The sequence below is a fragment of the Mustela nigripes genome, chromosome 2, assembly GCF_022355385.1.
Source record: "Mustela nigripes isolate SB6536 chromosome 2, MUSNIG.SB6536, whole genome shotgun sequence".
NCBI classification, from domain to species: Eukaryota; Metazoa; Chordata; class Mammalia; order Carnivora; family Mustelidae; genus Mustela; species Mustela nigripes.
The window spans coordinates 83,102,697-83,123,681 of NC_081558.1; the positions used below are offsets into that span (position 1 = coordinate 83,102,697).

General features: G+C 38.9%; 2 protein-coding genes across 2 annotated transcripts in view; one reads left to right on the forward strand and one right to left on the reverse strand.

Annotated features, from left to right (window-relative positions):
• Nucleotides 1–13,416, reverse strand: part of RAB5A (RAB5A, member RAS oncogene family) — a 28,639-nt gene extending 15,223 nt beyond the window's left edge. The window contains exons 1-2 of the mRNA XM_059390864.1: nt 13,028–13,416; nt 9,740–9,995 (exon numbers count right to left, since the gene is read on the reverse strand). Of these exons, the coding sequence (XP_059246847.1) occupies nt 9,740–9,902 (163 nt within the window). The 5' untranslated portion in view covers nt 9,903–9,995; nt 13,028–13,416. The remainder of the gene's footprint in view (nt 1–9,739; nt 9,996–13,027) is intronic.
• Nucleotides 13,417–18,560: 5,144 nt separating this feature from the next.
• Nucleotides 18,561–20,985, forward strand: part of EFHB (EF-hand domain family member B) — a 54,630-nt gene continuing 52,205 nt past the window's right edge. Inside the window, exon 1 of the mRNA XM_059387968.1 lies at nt 18,561–19,486. Within this exon, the coding sequence (XP_059243951.1) occupies nt 18,575–19,486 (912 nt within the window). The 5' untranslated portion in view covers nt 18,561–18,574. The remainder of the gene's footprint in view (nt 19,487–20,985) is intronic.

The window sequence follows — 20,985 nt, forward strand, 5'->3', positions numbered from 1 at the left end:
AAAAAAAAAAAAAAAAAAAAAAAGAGCAAGCAAGCAAGAAGGGAGAAGAGAGAGACAAGGAAGACTTTAACTCTCAAGAGTAACTGTTACAGGAACCTGCAATCCCAGAATACAATTATGTACGCCAAGCAATGCCTTAAGAAACTGAAGTATCTCCAAGGGAGGAAAAAAGTAATGAGAAGACTGAAATCCTTTTGATCCCACCATCATTTGATAAAATTACTTTTGGTTCAGTAACCACATCTAGAAACCTTACAGAAATAAGTCCAGAGTGGAAAAAAATCCTCAGAAAATAGCCACAATTAGATGATTATCTGAAACAGCAAACAAAAATACAAACATTAAATGTCCAACAGTATGAGTACAGTTAAAGAATGTGAAATTACCAGTTACTAAAATAAATACGATATAACACAGAGATACTGAGAAATTACACTAATAAATGAAATGATATATAATAGCATGACTATTACAAATTCAGACTATCATGGAGCTATAGTTAACAGAGAAAGGAAACACAATGGACTCTAAAAATTTAAGATTCTTGATCTCGCTCATATTATGGGAAAAAGTACAATAAAAAATGCAGAATAGTAAAATCTACAAGTCCCCTGAGATAGTAAAATAGAGTAACAGACATTCTGTACACTGTTGTTGAAGGGCTGTCTGGAAAATTTTACCAGAATTACAAATGTATGTAACCTTTGACAAACAAAGGCAATCAACTTCTAGAAATTTACATAATAGCAATACTTGGGATATATGAGAAATGACTATGAATTATTTATTGCACTTACTGTTAACAGCCAAAAATATAAAACAATGTGCAAATCCAAAACTAAAGAACCGATTTAAATGATTTAAACATTGGTATGATCCATGCAATGAGATACTGCTACAGCCAAGATAAATGAAATGCCCTTCCTAAAATGATATGGATAGATCTTTGACAGATTGTGTTTTCCAAGATGGCTTCAACAACATTTCCTACACCACATTCTTCTTACATGACACCTACACTCCTTTGAATCTGTGTGAGCCTGTGACTAGAACATAACTGATGCTATCTGTGTGAATTCTTAGGCTAGGTCATGACAGGTCACCCAGCTTCACCTGGTACTTTTTGGGACACTCATTCTTGAACCCAGCCATCATGCTGTGAGGAAACCCAAGCCAGGTGGCAAGGACCACATGTAGGTGTTCTAGCTGAGGCCCCAATCAACAGCCAGCAGCTGCTGAGCTGATTCTAGCCCCAGCACCAACAGCAACCCATGAGAGATCAGAAAACCACCTACAAAGCCCACTCAACTCCCAGAACCATGAGAGAGAGAAAATGGTATTGCTCTAAATCATTAAGTTTTGTGGTCATTTTTTTCTGAGCAATTAATAACTAGGACAGTATAAAAAATATGATACAGTACAGTGGCCCTGATGTTTCAAATTCCACAGTATAGAGACTATATAGATTTAAAGTAACAGCAACCTCCCAAGGACATACAACGAAGTTACATTGTCTCTGGGGAAAAGAATTGAGTGGGGTAGGGAATATAGAAGGGAGAATATAGAAGGGAGAATATAGAATTTTCAGTGTATTATCATATAGCTATGGTAAGGTCCATATGAAACTTGTAAAAACACTGAAAAATGCTAAAGGTGTCCAATTATTACATATAGACTTAGTTCCATATCAATAGATTATCCTCTTCTGAGTCCAAAAGCACCTGCTATCTTTAACGATAGAAACCAGGAATAAGTGGTCCCTCATCCTGTTTCTACTTATTCTGCCACATCTATATTACCTTGGAAAGAGGGTGAATGCTGTTCATCAACACTTACTTCAAAATAATTGAAGTAATTTTGTATATTTGTATATTCTGTTGTATAAAAGTAATAAAACAGGAGCATAATTCCTTATTTCCAAAATCCAGTATGTGACTTCAGTAAGCACACTCTCATCTTGAGGAATTAGTAATTTGTTTGCTAGAATTCGTATTTGTATCAAGATAGCCAATGATCAAAATTCCAAAACTTCTGGAATTATTCCTATTGCTTTTCTCACATTTACACATTCTTATCCTCCTCCACTAAGAGGCCTGTCATAAAAAGCTCTATGATGACTCCAAATTATGTCATCCTATAATAAATTCAGTGTGCACCACAAAATTGCATATAAGATCAGATTATTATGGTGTAAGACACAAAAGGGGAAAAGAAACATTTTTCAACAACAAAACTTCCTGTTTATTTTTATCAAGTCAGAATTCTTATTCTATTAAAAGCAAATTTTAAAAAAGGTTCTCACCCCACCACACCCAATCATTATCCAGAACAAGTATCATTTATGGGTCCCTGCTGTCTACAAAAGGTCAATTATCCACAAACCTTAAATGTTTAGAACAGAGTCAACAACAGAAAGGTAGCAAAAATAGACTGAATGCAGCCAAAATACATGTGATCAAGTCCAAGCACCAAAGCTTTTGAAAACTTACAGATTTTTCCAGTATGTAACTAACAATACACTTCCTTTATATATACATATATGTCCTCTTTTGGAATATATAATAAATAAAACAGGAAGGCCAACTGGAAATTTAGACATAATTTACATAGTTTTATGTGGGAAGCCTGGGTGGCTTAGTCTTAAAGCTCTGCCTTTGTTTGGCTCAGGTCATGATCCCAGGGTCCTGGGATCTAGCCCCATATCAGGTTTCCCTGCCTGCTCCTCCCTCTCCCACTGCCCCTGCTTGTATTCCCTCTCTTGCTGTCTGTGTGTGTCAAATAAATAAATAAATTTAAAATAAACAAATAAATAAATAATGGTATATAATACCATTTTTCATTCCTTATGTGTACTTAATCTGTCTCCCATCCCAAACTATAAGGTCATCTTTAACTTCTAGTACTTAGCAGTGTTAAGAGCTGAGTAAATTCATTGAGTAAATGAATTTTAAAGAAGTTTCACAATCTGACAGAATAAAAGCAGCAAATTAGTCAATCAATAGAGGCTGTTCACTATAGTTAGAATTAACTGGCAAAGATCCTATCTAACAGCTTTGAGCACTTCAGCAGCATCAGAGGACAATAAATGAATTAAGTAAGATGGGACAAAAATTTTAGAAAGTTTGCTCTAGAAGGATCCTTATTTAGTTCAACCCTCTCATTTTACAAACAGGTCTCAGATAAGTGTTCATAGAAAGGTACCAGAATTAGAAACAAGCTTACAGACTCCTAACTGACAGCAATATTTAGTAGTCACGTGTAACACTTTAAACTAGGATACTGGAGAATAACGATGTTTAGACTATTAAAGATTCATTTTTTAGGGCAAACTGGTACAAACTGATATAAAGCACCAAATCTCTACCAACTTCCCGGAGTAATACAACTTATCTCAAATACTGACTGAATACACACTTTCTAGAAGTGAACACTATCATGCATAAGGATATTCTTCCACTTGAAACCAATGATTAACTTTGACAATTTTAATTCTGTGTTAGAAAGAACAACGAACACTTCACTGTTTTCCTCACCAATCGAAGACCATATGCTAATGGTCTATCTCTAGGTTTTCTGTTCTTTCTGAAAAGTTTTTTAAATTGAGGTGCACCTGGGTGGCATCCAACTCTTGCTTTCTGCTCAGGTAATGACTTTAGGGTTGTGAGATCAAGTCCCACATAGGGCTCCATGCTTAACATTAGGATTCTCTCTCCTTTTCCCTCTGTACCACCCCCTTACTTGTACATGCTTCTTAAAAAAAAAAAGCACTTTTAATTGAGAGCAATTTGTGGATGAAAAAAGATAAAGGTAATAAATGCACAGATTATAGTACAGGTCTTCCTGGACTCCTGATGGGGTTATTCCCACTAAACCCATCAAGTTGAAAATATGGTAAAAGTAAAAAATACACCTAACCTACCTTAGTTTACATGTGCTCAGGACACTTATGTTAACTTACAGTTGGGCAGAATCACCTAACACAAAGACTATTTATTAACACAGTACTGAATATCTTGTGTAATTTTTTGAATACTGTACTAAATATGAAAAATGAAATGGTGTTACTGGTACAGAATGGTTGTTTCAGTTATTTACCCTGTGATCTTGTGGCTGACTGGGAGTTAGGACTCCCAGCTACTGCAAACATCACAAGAGTATTATATTGAATATTGCCAGCCTGGAAGATAATCAAAATTCAAAGTATAGTTTCTACTGTCTGTATTGCTTTCATACCATCATGAAGTTGAAAAATCTTAAGTAGAACCCCTGTGAACTGGGGATCATCTATATACAGACTGGTTTTTCTGAAGGCAAACAAGTGAAGGGCAACAGAAAGCTTACTACTACAGGAAGAACATGACTTACTCAGATTCAAATTTTCTGGCTAGGCTTTCTTTCCCAGTTTAGGAAGTAAGTTTAATATCCGAATACATTTAGTATTCTACTTAACAGTGTAATTTCTCCCTCTGAGAAAATTTCTACAAATAACTTAGTTCATGTGGGTGGCCTGCATTTAGTGTAATATACATGACTAACCACTTTTGTGAAAACCAATAAATGGAGGGGGGAAATTAGTAAGGATTTACCATGTAGAATTTTAAGAAACTTAAGTTGTAAATGCTCATACTATCTACTTGAATGAATTTGCAAAAACTTCATTTTTGGAAGGCTCAAATTTAATGCAAGTATTTGCTTATAAGGTTTTTAAAATCTTGGGTTCAGCATCTGCCTTGGCTCAGGTCATGATTCCAGGGTTCTGGGATCAAGTCCCACATTGGGCTCCTTGCTCAGCAGGGAGCCTTCTCCCTCTGCAGTTCGTTCCCCCTGCTTGTGCTCACGTGCTCTCTGACAAATAAAAACCTCTAAAAAAAACTCTGGTTTGTTCCTATAATTTTTTTTTAAAGGATTTTATTTATTTGACAGAAAGAGGCACAGTAAGATAGGGGAACACAAGCAGGACAAGTGGGAGAGGGAGAAGCAGGCTTCCTGTGGAGCAGGGAGCCTGACGCGGGACTCTATCCCAGGACCCTGAGATCATGACCTGAGCTGAAGGCAGATGCTTAACGACTAAGCCACCCAGGCGCCCCTGTTCGTATAATTTTTACACCTGATCTTAGACAAAAGGCCGAGAAGCGACTGTTCCTATAATTTTTAATCCGAGGGTTTGTCTTTCAATAAAAGAAAATCTAAACGTAAATTTTTTAACATTGTCAAATCCTAAATCAAACACTATGCACTACATGGAATAGTTATGATTCCAAAATAAATGTCCTGTTTTGACAACAGAACAGTGACAAAAATGACTCAGCAAAAAGTAATGGTGGTGATGGCAGTGGTAGCAGCTAACATTTAATAAGCATTTTACTTTATGCTAGGCACAGTAGCCAAGAAATTTATATGTACTTTCATTTAATCCTCACCGAAACCTTTTCAAGTTAGGTACCATTATTTTCCTTTCTGTAAGAGTAAAATAAAGCTGAGAATGAGTTGCCTCAGAATATGTGCCATGTACTGGAACTACAATTAAAAAGGCACTTGTTTCTCTAACTTAGGGTATAATCAGTCCTTGATTACTTGTGACACTAAGGGGGAGCAGCATTGGTACAGATAACTGAAAACTCCAGATACTCTAAGTTCCTTAGGAAAGACAGGGGAGAGCAACCTAGATGGGACCGAGAAGGGGCCATATTCTCTCTTAAAGGGCCCAACAGGTTAACAGACTTATGGAAAGGGTTTCCATACAAACAGATACAAATAATATATGATGTAACCGGGCAAAATACTTGTTATCTTCAAACTGGAGCAGTTGGATAAACAACTTATTTTTAGAAATCCTACCCAAACTACAGTTCAAAAAAAAAAAAAAAAGGCAATTATTCCAAGAACCTCAGTGTAAAAGTAATATTGACTACTCAGAACACAAAAGTAGTTGTTCTCAAACTTCAGCACATATCAAATCACCTGGAAGACCTGTTAAAATGTAAGATCACTGGTTCCACTTCAGGATTTCGATTCAATATAGGATATAGGAATTTGCACTTTTAACACATTCTCAGGTAATGCAGATGCTCCTGGAACAGGGAACATTCTGAGAACCACTGCTCTAAACCCAAGTTCAAAAATTACAGTACCTGCAAAGAAAATGCTGTTAATGTTCTCATGTATAGTTCTATAACCTAAACCATGTGTCTTCTATTCCTCTGATGACACTGCCTATAAAATTAAACTGTGGTACAAAACATTTATCTTTCAAAAGAAAAAAAGAGTTGAATGACTACATCTTATTTCACTGCATACCCTTATGCTGCTCTTACACCGAAGATCTATCTACTTGTTTATAAATAATACTTAAATGTGTTTAAAAATAAATTCTGGTTCTTTTTTTTTGACAAGAGTAACTCACTTGAAATCTGGTAAAGTCTTTAACTACTCAAGGTGTTAAGTGAAAGATGGCCAGCCCTATCCAACAAATATTAACTGAGTCAATACTAAGCCTTCAGATGAGATAGCAGGAAGGAAGACAACCACCTGAGCCTTAATATTCCTTGCCAACCTTCTGGGCTTGTCTTAATAAGAATAAAAAATGTCATGCAGACTTTAAACCCCTATAAATAAGCTAGAACTCCCCAAAGTGCTACACCCATCACCTAATGACCTAACCTCATTGTGAGTGTTACAGGATCAAGGGACAATTGTATGTGAAATTGAGAGACAACATGGATTCTTAAATCAAACTTCCATGTTTAGGAAGAATCACATAAACTACCCTGATATTCTTGATGAATGTAAGGTCTAGAATATACAAATTAAAGAGTACAACATATGATCCCCCCTGTAAAACACAATCAGAAGAAAATTTTAATTAAGCTCTTCAGACCATAATGACTATTACCAGATATAAACAATCAAAAAATAAAGCACAGATGAAATGCAAAACATTGGGCCAGGTTCATCTGTTAGCTAAGTCTTATCTCACATCAGCCAAAACAAAAATACTTATTTCTTAAAAGTTACAGACCTGTGGTATTCGACATTAAATAGCTCAAACCTTGAAATCCTTAAGTAGACTACTACTATAATTCCTAAGGGTGAACAGCACCCTTATGCTGTTAGCAAACAGCATAAAAGAATAGCACTTCGTTCTCTGACACATTTTTGTCACTGTTCTGTTGTCAAAACATGACATTAAATCACTGTCTTCTACCTTAATCTTACACAATGTTTTATGTCAGTAATGTCTCAAAACCAAACCAAATACCGGTGCTCACAGATATAATAGTAATGGCACTTCATACCTCCTAAAGATATTACTATATAGTCAAGGTAGTTAGAAAGTATCCAACAACCACTGACACAGAAATTTGGGTATAAATTCCTTATAGAGTTGGTTTTAAAAACAAGATTTGATCTGTACAAGTAGAAAATATTAAGGAAGCTTTACATGTAGGAACAAAAACCTGAAAAACTCATTACTGAAATGTAAATAATCTAATTTGCAGACTATATATACGCATACACACATATCAGAAAATATGTGTACTTATGACATTGATACAGGATTAAATTTTTCTTGTAAACGTCCTGCTTGAAATGTCAATTAGGAAAAAATACATTCGGATGATCATAATATTAAAAAAAAAAAAGATTCTAGTCTTAAGCTTCTGAGGCTCCTGCAGTTTCCCAGGAATTAAGTTCTTTACTATAGCATTTCAGTGTTTTGTTATTTTGGTATGTATTGTGAAAAGGGGGAGGGTGGCATTTATCAATTCTATCTGTCCCATGTATTTATAGCCTCAAACTCATAAGTACTTTGGGAAATGCTGCTACTGACAACCACTCGAGAATTGTTATTACCTTGATATTTCATTACTAAACCAGATGTATGTGTCTGTGTGTGTGTCTACACATACATAAATGTATGTGTGTGTCTATATATGTATGTATATACATACACATATATATGTATGTATATATATATATAAAAATCTACTAACAAAGACACCACAAGAATGTATATTAAGTATATTACTCATTATTATTATTCATTGGATTTCTAACTCAAAAGCTCCATACCATGGACTACATTTTTCATGCTCATTATAAAAACACAAAACACTAGGAGCACCTGGGTAGCTCAGTCAGTTGAGCAGCTGACTTGATTTCAGCTCAGGTCATGATCTCAGGGTTCTGGGACTGACCCTGTGATGGGTCCCATAATAGGCTCCATACTCAGCAGGGAGTTTGCTTGAGGATTCTATCCTTCTCCCTCTGCCCTTACTCACTCCCACCACTGTGTACACTCTCTCTCTCTCTCTCTCTCTCAATAAATCAATTTTGAAAAACAAAATACAACAAACTAAAACATGTAACACTGTGTAACTTGAGAGATGTACAAACAAGAGATTGACAATCACCACCACACTTCTCTGAGTCTACTGAAGTGGAAATATCACCTATGCAGGATACTTCCTGTATACAGGGAAAGACCAGGAGGTAGTCTAGTTTTATAAACTATTTTATTTTAAGGGTCTAAACTATGAACAAGATCCTCAAGTGTACTTGAGAACATACACTAAATGCAGGACAGGAAGTTCCACTTCTGAAAGATCTGAAGTTGCTATGTGTCAGTATCAGTCTTAAGTATCTCAAAAGTTTGACTTTTTATATGTAGGACATTAAAATATATTATGTATACCCTTAAAAATATAGTACTGCTTAATTATATACCCCTTGCAAAATATTGTAATCTTAAAACCGTGTTTCCTCTGGTATTACCCAATTCAAAAGCTTCATTTGACAGATGAAAGAGGACGCTTGGAAAAGGCTGTTCTGGGGGTGCCTGGGTGACTCAGTTGGTTAAGCCACTGCCTTCAGCTCGGGTTATGATCCTGTAGTCCTGGGATCGAGTCCCACATCAGGCTCCCAGCTCTGCAGGGAATCTGCTTTCCCCCCTCATCCTCTCACTCTCTATCATATAAATAAATTCTTAAAAAAAAAAAAAAGGAAAAGGTTGTTTTGCCCCACTGCTATATAATTGTGAATTTGATTATATTCAATTTATCAAATTTCCTGTCTTCTATCCATAACACTGCACTATTAGCTGTTACCTTTCTCCTGCCTCTTACCTTCCCCTCATTTCAGCTCTACCACAACCACTGTATTCAGTGTACTCTACTTCTTAACCTTTCTTTTGTCTTTCTCTCCAGGTCCCATTTCCCTTTTTGTCCCTCTTCCGTTGATCATTGACTTTTTCTCTTCCTTCACCCTAGGAGCACTCTTAAACAAGTTTAATAAAATTTAATTAATTTTACTAATCAGTGTAATTTATAAACAGTCCAGTTATTTAGAATTAGAATTTTAAGGTTAACTTTCATTATTTACTTTTACTATTTTCTTACTCATCCTAAAGTGCTAAAACATGTATTAATTTGAAAAAGCCTCTAATAACTATCAAGGAACAGGCATCAGATCAAATCTAAATACTTGGGATATTGACTCTCTTCATGCTTGCATCTGTATTCCAGCTTATACACAAAACCATCTTGGGGATAACCAGGAAATCAAAATGTAGGAAGATACTATCTAAACAAAAATCAATGTAAGTTTTAAAGCCTGAAGTCTGCTGAACAGTTGTCTTCACTATGCAACCTATTTAGGTATTCATCATCAAACAACTAGAACCGCAAAATTTTTGCCAATGTATAATTTAATTAAATGAAGAGAAAAAAGAAAATCTCACCCCCTATGGTACTCTCTTGAAATTCATGAAACTGGCCCTTCACAAAACGAAGCACTAGGCTTGATTTCCCAACAGCAGACTCTCCCAGAAGTACTAGTTTGAACTGGCATATTTTATTTCCAGTATTTGGCCCGTTGGGTCTTGTTGCTCCTCGATTAGCCATGTCCAAATTTGAAAGAAGTCCCTAATTTCAGTCTCTTAAATGAACTTCCAGGATGCAAGGTGTCAATTTTTTTCTTTCTAGATGTAGAGAAACCTGTAAAGAAAAATTAAATAAACAAATCAGGAAACAAAACAAATCTAATGTTAATCACTTCAGCAAATTTTGCCTGTACCATATTATTGCATGATAATCTTAACATCGATATGACATTGAATGTCATTTAAGTTCACTACCTTTGTAATAATATAAAGGTATGAGATTTAAGCCTAAAATCCTGCTGTAATTTTCAGAATTTTAAAAAAATTCTATAGCTAATCTTTATTAAAGACTTAAATTTGTGCCAGGTAGTTAAGTACTTAACATTTGCTCAACAATCCTATAGATACTACAACCCTTAAAAATGAGGAAACAGGGACAGAGAGGTTCAGTAACTTGATTGAGGTCATACAGTTACTGTGACAGAGTTGTGACAAAGCCATGAAAGAGCTACGTTTCAAACTCAGTCAACCTGAGAGATGATTCAAGAGTTTAGGTTCTGGAGCCAGACTAGCTGGACTAGAATAGTTTTAGGGAAAATAAAGTTCATAAATGGAAAGTTCTTACAAAAGATCCTAGAACACAGTTAAGAGCTCAATAAATGTTGGCTATTATTATGGGAAGGCCCCTGTAAAATTATACATTTTTTTTGTTTAACTAATGGTAAATTGGAGCAACAAGTATTATAAGGCTCTCAGGTTTGTGTGTCCAGTGGCTAAAAGACTTAGAATTGTTTCATGTGCTCAAGTACATTATACATGGAAGTGTTAACAGAGGTCCTCTATGTGGTAATCTTTAATTAGTGTCTTACTTTGTTAACGCTATTCTGTAGTTTGGGCCTAACAATTAAATATGTCACTATTTTCTATTTAACACATCTAGAAAAACCTAACCTAAATGGCAACTTCTCTTATCACCTAATGCTAATTTTCAATCTCAAAGGAATAAGGGAACATTATTCCAATCTACTCACAAATCACAATGGTTTCCTCCCATCTTTAGCTACAATCAGATCATGTGCTCCTTAAATCTGATGATTCCCTCCTTAAAGTAACTGTTATATTTCATTTAGGTACCTCATTTAAGAAAATTGCCTTCCCCATGAAATGAGTTTAGATAAAAATCCCTTTGGACAATGAATTCATTAATAAATATCCAAGCGATCTTATGTTGGAGACAACAAAATCACCACTGACTTACCTAAACGGTAGCTTTGTAGTGTCCTTTTAGTAATGCATACCGAACTATTCACACTTGAAACAAGATGTTTGAGTTGCTTCCAAACAGTAGGGATGTAAATAAAACATGACTGGCCACAAAATAATTTAATGGCGATGAGTTCACTTTACTCTTCTCCCTATTTCTGTACATTTAAAAATTTTTCTGTAATAAAAAATGCTCCGGGGCGCCTGGGTGGCTCAGCCATTAAGCAGCTGCCTTCTGCTCAGGTCATGATCCCAGGGTCCTGGAATCAAGCCCCAGCACTGGGCTCGTTGTTCAGCAGGAAGTCTGCTTCTCCCTCTCCCATTCCCCCTGCTGTGTTCCCTCTCTCGTTGTTCACTCTCTCTGTTAGATAAATAAATAATATCTTTAAATAAGTTACATATCTACTGGAGAATTAGATGACAGAATGAATCAATCTACCTATCTATCTATCCAATACAGGGGCCAACACATAAAAGGGACTGAAAATTGGCAATTAAAGGGGCCCTCTGATGAAATAATGACCAAGTATCAACAGAATATCATGCAGAATGAACACGTACCAACACACTCAGATATTTCAATACCAACAGAAACACTTCCCAATTGTTTCACTACCTCCAAAACAGCAAATTCAAATACTTGTCAAGGACAACATGCTCCGAATTTCCATGGTCCAAAATTTCAGGAAAAACGACATTCCCATAAAAAATTATGATTTTAGCTTTGCCTTCTAAGGGTTAAAGCTGTTGGACTATAACTCCCTCCAACACTCTCTAGCAGAAAATAAATGTAATTATAAAAGATACAGGCAGCCTAACATTAAGGTTAATGTATTCACTACTGTTTTGTTTTGCAAAACAAAAATTTTGCATAAAATGCTTTTTAAATCTTTTGAAAATTAAGTGGTAGTCTATAAAGGTCTCTAGGTATTCTTTAATGAATAGAGTATTAACAACAGCAGCTAACATTTACCACACATTTTTGTGCCAACCACTATTCCATGAATTTTGCTTACAGCAACCCTATGAACTCATATTATCCCAGTTTTACATTAAAAATAAAGTTTCTGAGCCCTCCGGAATTATCATAGTGCTGTACACGTGTTTTTTTTTTCTAACTGGTTATGACACTGACAAAACCCAAAATTTGTGAATTATGACGTTCACAGCGTACAGTCTCGGGAGGTAACCAGCTTCTAAGGGAAGAGAACAGCGGGACAGGTTTCATAAGGTCTCTCTCTACCCACTGTGCATGCTCAGCGGCCTAGTTGTCTTGAGTTCTTTAAAGTTGCGGTTCATCACCTTTCATAGATGAGACACCCCCTAGGCAGACTAAGTTGATGAGCCTCCTCCTCCCTCCATTACCCGTCTTTGGAAGTCGAAGGTAGGCGGAGCTCCCTAAATTCACACCTGCTGTAGGCCCCAGTTCCTCCTTGGAGAGCACCTGAGTAACTGATACAAAACTCCGGACAGCCCGAACAAGCAGGACCCGCCAGGCCCCCTGGCCATCTTTCCCATCCTGCTTCCCCCACCCTGGCCTGGCTTCGGCTGGGACCACCCCCTCCAGGACTGCCAGGACAGGGGCCAGACGGAACCGCGGCCTCCAGCACTCTTTCACGGCGCCATCTTGAGAAGGGAAGAGGGTGACACCCGTCGCTCCCTCAGTCAGTCCGCAAATCCCGATCCCCGGAGCTCTTTGAGGAATGAATCACCAGAGCCGGCAGGACGAGATGCCCAGCTCGACAGCTCTGGTCCAGGGCACTGGGGCCAGGTGAAGAAGAATGGACGGGAGACACAGTGCCCGCAGGGCCGCGGACAGACTGAGAACAGCGCATAACCTGGGGTCCCGGCTGGCTCTTGGCAAGGGAGGGAAGGTTTGGTTACCTGAGACGGCAGCACGCGGAGCCGCGGGGCTGAAGCCTCCCGGCAGCAAGTCCCAGGCGTAGCCCGAAAAGAGGCTAAAGCTGTGGCGGTGGCTTAGACGGTGGCGGCGCGTCTCCTCCTCAGGCCGCTCCCCTCAGACTGGACCGTGCGGGGATCGTGCCGTGGTGCCGCCCCCGTCCGGCTCCGTCTCCGCCTCTCTCCGCTCCGCCTTCCTCTTTCCTTTCTCCTCCTTCACCGCCGCCGGCGCTCGAGTTCCGACTAATTCTTCCTCCTCCTCCCTCCTCTGCCTCCTCCCCTCAGGCTAGCCGCCGGCTCCGCCGCGAACCAAAACACAAACACTCAAGTCCCAGCCCGGGAGCCACTTCCGCCGCTCGGCGCCGGCCTCGCCGCCACGTCGCTGCACGTAGGGAGCTACGCCCCTTCGTCACTTCCGCGGTAGCTAGGCCCACCTCTCCGTCCGCTCCCCCGCCCCTTCTCAAAGCCCTCTCAGCTGGGGCTGGTCTGCGGGGTCGGCTGGGGCGTGTCATGTGACCTCTGCGTTCAGCCAGGGGCGAGCCAGCCTGCTTCCTCCATCCCACGTCCCTGGCAAGCGCGGCCCCGCCCTTGCAGGCGCCATTGTCATCTGGGTGGCGGTCCTGGGCTCCCGGCGGTAGGGGGTGGGGGAATTCTTTTATGGCCTGGGTTTTGGGGAAGCTCGAGAACAGGGGTTTGTTGCTCCCTGCCCATGTGGGGCGGAGAAATTCCTTTTGTGAATGTGAGCTCACAGCCCAATTAACGCTACTCTGCAGCACCCCAACACGGCTAGGGGGCTTTTTGGGGAGGACTTTTCTAGCCTGAGAGAGCCTCCCCAGCCCTCCGAACGTGTCCTGAGGGGAAGCCTGGGTCGTAAAGGTATTTACTCCTGCGAAAAGGATTAGAACCTCCCCATACCAAAAGTCTCTAGGCGAGAAAATCTTAAAATAATAAGCTTTTATTGCTTTTATTCAGTTTACCTGTTTGTGTGTGTGTGGGGGGGGAGAAAATCTTAAAATAATAGCTTGCTTTTATTAAGGATTTTCCTTTGCGAGTTATCCTATTTTACTTTTACACTACAAGGTCTCAGGCAAATGAACATCTGAGACTAATTGCCTTCCTAAATTAGAGTATTAGCTCCCCAAAGTGGTCCTCAACACTGTGTGGCACAGTGCCTGGCAGCTGGGAGTCTCTAGTCATGGTTGTGTGATTAGTGAGTGAGGCGTGCCTGTTTTAAAGGTAAAGAATTTGAAGCAAAGAGATGGTGTAACTTGTCCAAAATCACCACTGCTAGTGAAATTGTATTCTAACCTGCAAACTGGTCCTGAGTTCTTACGCAGGATTCCAGTAAAACAACAACAACAACAAAAAAACCCAAAACCTCAAAACATTATCCTCCGCTGCAGATCGACATAACACACTCTTCTTTGGTCAAATTTCATACAGTAGTTTCCGGCCAGGTATCTGAAACAAAACAAAATAATTCGTTTTGTAATTTGATAGAATGTTAAATTGACTTTCCTTCAGGGTAAGGGCTACTTTACGGTTTTGCATGTATAGCCCTGTTTTGAGAACATCAACATTGTCTAGGATGTATACTTAAGGTAAGGTATCCTGGGGATTCTCTGTCAACATTATGCAAGGGAGATGATTTGAATCCTTGAACAGCCAGTCTTCTAGATGAACTTCCCAGTTACTAACCAGAAGAGCATAATGTGTCATACCTAAATGGTATCTGTGGCACTTGATCCTCAAGAGCTTGTTCCAGTGTAATGTGTTAGTCATGTTAGCACCTCTTGGACAATCCAAGGAAGAATCAGGAAATAGGCTATGTCACATCAGTTGTGGCATGTTAACACTACATCCCAAACCAAACTTTCCAGCCCAAACCTCCTTCTGCTTAGTTGACTGGTATTAACAGACTTCCAGTCAACTGGACTTGAAATGGGAAAATCATCTTCCCCCTTCATAAACCATTTTCCATTCTAATACCCCAAATTCTCTAATCCCCAAATCTGCGATCTAATCCCAACACCTGTGATCTAATCCTAGCATTATGGTAGTGTTCATATAAACTGAATTAATGCATAGTCCCATCTTTTCAATCATTTTTTGCATTTCAGCCAGTAACTCTCAAAAATGTTCAATGATATCTCACTTGCAAAATAGAGTCCAAAGTTCTTCTCTAGGCCCAACCCACATTTCTGTCATTCTATTTCTATAGTTTCCCTCTCCCCAAACTCTTGCTTTGTACCCTAATCATACCAGTATACCCAGTGTTCCCAGAATGTTGCCTATGTGTTCTCATCTTGGCATATTTAATCACTTTGTTCTCTCTCTCCCAGAACACAATTAATGTTCATCACTGCAGGTTTCACTTTCGCCAAGAAACCAAATGCTCTTGATCACATCTGAGAATATAGTTGACCCTTGAACAATGCAGGTGTTAGGGGAACCAACTTGCCACACAGTTGAACATCTGCATGTAATGTTTGATGCCCCCCCAAATTAAATACTAGTACCGTATAGTTGACTGGAAGTCTTACCAATAAAATATTTTATATGTTATATTTATTACATATTCTTACAATAATATCTAATATAATCTTACAATATTATCTAACTTCCTCTTAATTTTTTTTTTTTTTTGTATTTCTGGGCAATATCATTTGCAAGTATTTTTCAAAATTTTGCAGATCTCCAAAAAATCTTCTGATATATTGAAAAAAATCCACATATAAATGAACTAGCACAGTTCAAAACTGTGTTGTTCAAGGGTCAACTGTAGTTCTACGGGATTTATCTTTTTCCAATAGTTTCAATAGTTTGCTTTACTCCCTATGATGGTTCTAATATCTATCTGCTTTATTTTATAGTGCGTAGACTTTTCTCCTCACATTTTCATTCCCATTGGGGAATCTAAAACTCATTGGGGGAGGGGGCCCTGGATGGCTTAGTCCGTCACAACCTTAGAGTTGTAAGATGGAGCCCTGAGTAGGCCTCCTGAACCACTGGGCATGGAGCCTGCTTAAAATTCTGTCTCTCCCTCTTTCTCTGCTCTCTTCCAATAAATAAATAAATAAATAAATAAATAATAAATAAATAAAATCTTATTAGGATTTTAAAGTTCTTAAGGACCAAGACAGTAATTTATTCATCATTTCAATTCCTCACAAAGGATTTTTGACAATAGGGACCTCAAAATATTTGTGAACTTAATTGCATTTAAAATGATGAGCATTTGACTGAGGAAGTCCTCACAAATAACACATGGATACTGTAATTTAAATTGTTAGGAACACCCCATTTCATTGTTCTAGGATAATGCTTCCTCATTTATTTTTTTCTACCAATTTTGTCTTTTAATTTACCCCCTTCATAAATACATTTCACAGTATTTTATAGTTTAGTCATAATGTTTGCCTTGAAGAGGGCTGCTCCCATGGCAGCACTTCTAAGTTCCACTGGCAATTTTGGAGAGACTGATATGCCACAGTACATCGTTGCTCTTAGTGCTGCCACTCATAATATGCTTGTGTTTTCTTCCTCACCCCTAGGTAACTGAAGATAACAGATAATTGTATATTTTTAGTGTCAAATGTGGAATCCTATTTATTGATATAATTTGTTAAGGAAGCTACAAAGTGGAGGGATGGGCCTTAAATGAAGTTAATAGACTTGAACACAGCCCTTAATGCTTCCTTTGCTCTCAAATCTCTAAATACCCATTCACAAATTCCTAGTACTTTGCATCTATCATCTCCAGCACTCTTACCTATCTGTATCTTCTACCTTCTCTTCTGGGAAATGTTTCCACCATTGTGTAGTTGAAGAATGAATCAAAGATGGTAATGACTGGTAATGTTCTTTTAACTGGGACTATCTGAGACAAACCTAAAGGTAATTCTAACTGAAGGAATTGCAGGCATAGTGATAAGGCAATGAGAAAAAGACTATGGGAACAGAGTTAGTCATGTTTAAAAAGCAGGGCTTAAAGCAAGCCTCAGTTCAAATAACTTCTAAGCCCACAAATTCTAAAGCAGCATCCCTTTATAGGAAAGTATTTTCTTCACTACACTTGTCAGTATGTGAAATGATCTTATTTATTGGTTTACTTGATGGTTATCCATCCCCACTAGAAAGTAAGTTCCAAGAGATAGGGATTGGCTTGTGTTTCACAATATTCCTAGCACTGACACAAAGTAAGTACTTAATAGTTATTTGTAAAATGAAAGAATTGAATGAATGCTTATCCATAGACATACCTTCATTTATATGCTATCAAGTCATTTAAAATGCTTAAGGGGAGAAGAATATTTATATTAATTATCTGAAAATTACTTTATACAAATTTTTTCAAATGTGAAATAATATCTCCTAACTTTTTTTTTTTTTTTTTTAAATTTTACAAGTCCTTCATAGTTTCTAAAAGACTGGAATCCTATAAATTCTGTTCTGATTCCAAGCTAGGTGCTGTATTTCCCATGAATGTGTAGAAATTACAAATATTCACCAAATAGACTTTCATTGACAAAGGGGGCTGCCTGGTTGGCTCAGTCTGAAGAGTATGCAACTCGACTTTGGGGTTGCAAGCTCAAGCCCCACCCTGGGTGAAGAGAATATGTAAATAAATAAATGTAAAACCTGACAATTTAAAGAAAATCCCATGCTGAACCGGGTTCCTGGGTGGCTCTGGCTGTTAATCCTCTGCCTCAGGTCATGATCTTGAAGTCCTGGGATGGGTCCCTGCCTAGGGCTCCCTACCCAGCAGGGAGTCTGCTTCTCCCTCAGTCCCTCACCCTTCTCTCACACACAATTAAAAAAAAAAAAAAAAAAAATCGCGTGCTTAAAACGAGTTTGAGTTTGCCACAGTATTTAAAAAAGTCAGTATGCATTATTGTGTAACACATCTCAAACTTTATTTCAATGTTATTTAAAGCTTGGTTATTAAAGTGTAAATGTTCTCAAAGACTTTTTTCTCTACCACAGGTACCAAATATAATAACAGAATTCAAGGTAGTTCTTTAGGCTAAAAGAACTACATGCAGTATGCACGTTCTTGCATAACGAAGGACCTAAAATTAATGGTCACCACCGAAAAATGGCTACTTATTCCCTGTTCGCCAGTAAAATTAATAGGCAAATGGCCAGGGGGCGGCCCGAGGCTAAACCCATCTTAGGGAGAGTGAGTTGCTTGCAAAACTGAAGAGAAGTTGGTGAGCATTTTCTCTAGTGCCCAAGACCACATCCTTCAAGTTTTCTTGCCCTTCAGATCTAGTAAGGAAGGAGGAAGAAAAGAGAAGGGAAGGAGGGAAGGAGAGAAAGAAAAAGAGGGAGAGAAAGGAGAGGGAGAGAAACGGACCGAGACAGAGGGAGAAATGGGTAGAGACCAGCCTGATGAAACAATTGCGCGCCAAGCCCCGCCCCTGTTTCCTAGGTAACCCGGTAAACAGACCCTCGTCTGCTTCTCCTCTGTGAACTCCTCTACGCGTAAATTGGTAGGCAGGAAGCTGTGGGCAGGGAGTCCGAGTGGAGATGTGTTCTTTCGTGAGAGTGGGGTTCCCTAAAGGGTTGGGGCACCCCCAGGGCTTGGGAACTTCCATTGAGCCAGGTGCAGTTTTCCCCTTAGAGATGAGTGCAGCTGAAGGAATGAGGGTTTCTGAGAGGAAATGTCCCCAGAGTATGGAGGTTGGTCTCACGGAAGAAGGAAAGGATGACTCAGGAGAAAGGGGGGTCCTCATGGGAACAAAATCTCCCACGGAGTTAGGGTTCAGAGTGGGATTAGGAAAAGAAGATTCCTCATGTAGGGAGAACCTCCTGGATAGTAATAAATTTGAGGAGAGGATAGCATCACCAGAAACAAAATCTCCATTGAGCAAGGAGCTTGAAATGAAATTAAAAATACAGAATCTTTCTAGGACCCTCCCGGAGAGGAGTAATTTGGGAGTCTATGGGGTCTCAGCCTCCCAGGAAACAAAATCTCTAGGTATGTTACCAGGAAGAATGGGGTTAGAAAATGACTGTCTTCTGGCAGGGTGCTCTGGAAGGATGATACAGCCTCACTTGGGCATGGTATGTGAAAGTCCACAGGCTCTAGGGAGCAGGAGAGGTTCTGTGGCTGGTTCCTTTGGAGGAGTAAGGGCTTCACTGGGGAAGCAGCCTACTTTGGATTTAGAACCTAGACAGGAACTGGGAAAAGAGACCTGTGTGGTGATCAAGCCCAGTACAGAGATGAAGCCTCCTGTGGAGGTGGACACTGGTCTACCCAAACTAGAAGAGCCAGGGCCCCAAATAGGCTTGGTGATAGAACCTTCTGAGAGCCAGTTTGCCCAACAACCTGAAGAGAGAAAGGAGGCTGAAAACACTGAACCAGGAATAGAACCTCCAGATCGCATCAGACCCATATACTCTGGGAAATTTTTTGATCGGATGCCTTGCTGGCCAACTGTAAGTGTTTTTTTCTAGTACTTTCCCTAAGAACTTTGTATATCCATGTCTTTATCAAGATGATAAACTGATGAGACGTGTTTGGATTCACGGAGTCAAATTGTAAAGATTTCGCTGAGCTGCTGATAATTCCTTGTCCCATTGGATTCTTTCAAGGTTTCACTTTGATATTTTCTCATTCTTTGCCTTCCTTCCTAGATGTCAGCTTTGTTTTCTGTGTGTACCATACCGATGGTTCCTCCTGACTTCTCCTTTGACCTTCATTTTATTGATCAATCTGCATTTCCTCAACCCTTTCACCAAGATACATGTTGTATCCTAATAGTCATATAATGAAAGAAAAATTCCCGCATTGATTATATATTCTGTGATTATTTATTCTTCCAGCAAAGACTTGTGGTAGTGGTAGCCATTTTGCTGGATACAAGAAAATATACAACAAAAACCACATTATTCATACACTCTAGGTTTAGACACTCATTCTAATGTTAGAGACTGATAACTGAACAAATGTTATATAGGTTTCCAAATGAGTAGAAAACAAATTTGATTCTTCCTTAATAGATATATACTCTAAGCACAGAGCTCAGTGGAAAGATTGGGCAACTCTGTTTGAAGGAGATGGGAAGGCTTTGCAGAGCAAGTAATATTTGAGCTGATTTAGAAATATCTGAGCTCAGGGAACCTGGGTGGCTCAGTGGGTTAAGCCTCTGCCTTCAGCAGGTCATGATCTCAGGGTCCTGGGATTGAGCCCCGCATCAGGCTCTCTGCTCAGCAGGGAGCCTGCTTCCCCCCTCTCTCTGCCTGCTGCTCTGCGTACTTGTGATCTGTCAAATAAATAAATAAAAATCTTTAAAAAAAAGAGAGATACAGATGAAAACGAAATATGTGGAAGAAATCTAAACATCCAGAACATATGGAAACAGAAGCAATGGTGAATAAAATTTGCCTTTTGGAAAGATAATTTTGATATCAGCAGTAATGGTGGACTCAAAGGGGGTAATATTGGGTGACAGGAAAAAGTTAGAAGGCTTTATCAAAGTAATTGTGGATGAAAATTCATGTAGAGTTAGGATAGAGAAGAAAGTGCAATTTTGAAGGCTTTGTAGGAGATATTGTTAAAAATTGCCATCCAGGGACATCTGGGTGGTTCAGTTGATTAACCCTCCAACTCCTGATCTCAGTTCAAGCATCCATCTCAGGGTTGTGGGTTCAAGCCCTGTGTTGGGCTCTGTAGTTGGTGTGGAGCCTACAGAAGAAGAAGGAGAAGGAGAAAGAGGAGGAGAAGGAGAAGAAGGAGGAGAAGGAGGAAAAGAAGGAGAAGGAGGAGAAAAGGAAGAAGAGGAAAAAAAATCTTTAAAAATAAAATAAAATAAAATAAAGTTCTTAAAAAAAAAAAAAAGAATTGCCTTCCAGTTGTTGTTCTATGTGGTGAAAGAAAGGAAAGCTAGGAAAGCTGATGGATGACTTAGGGGTTTCTAGTTTGATAATGATCTCTT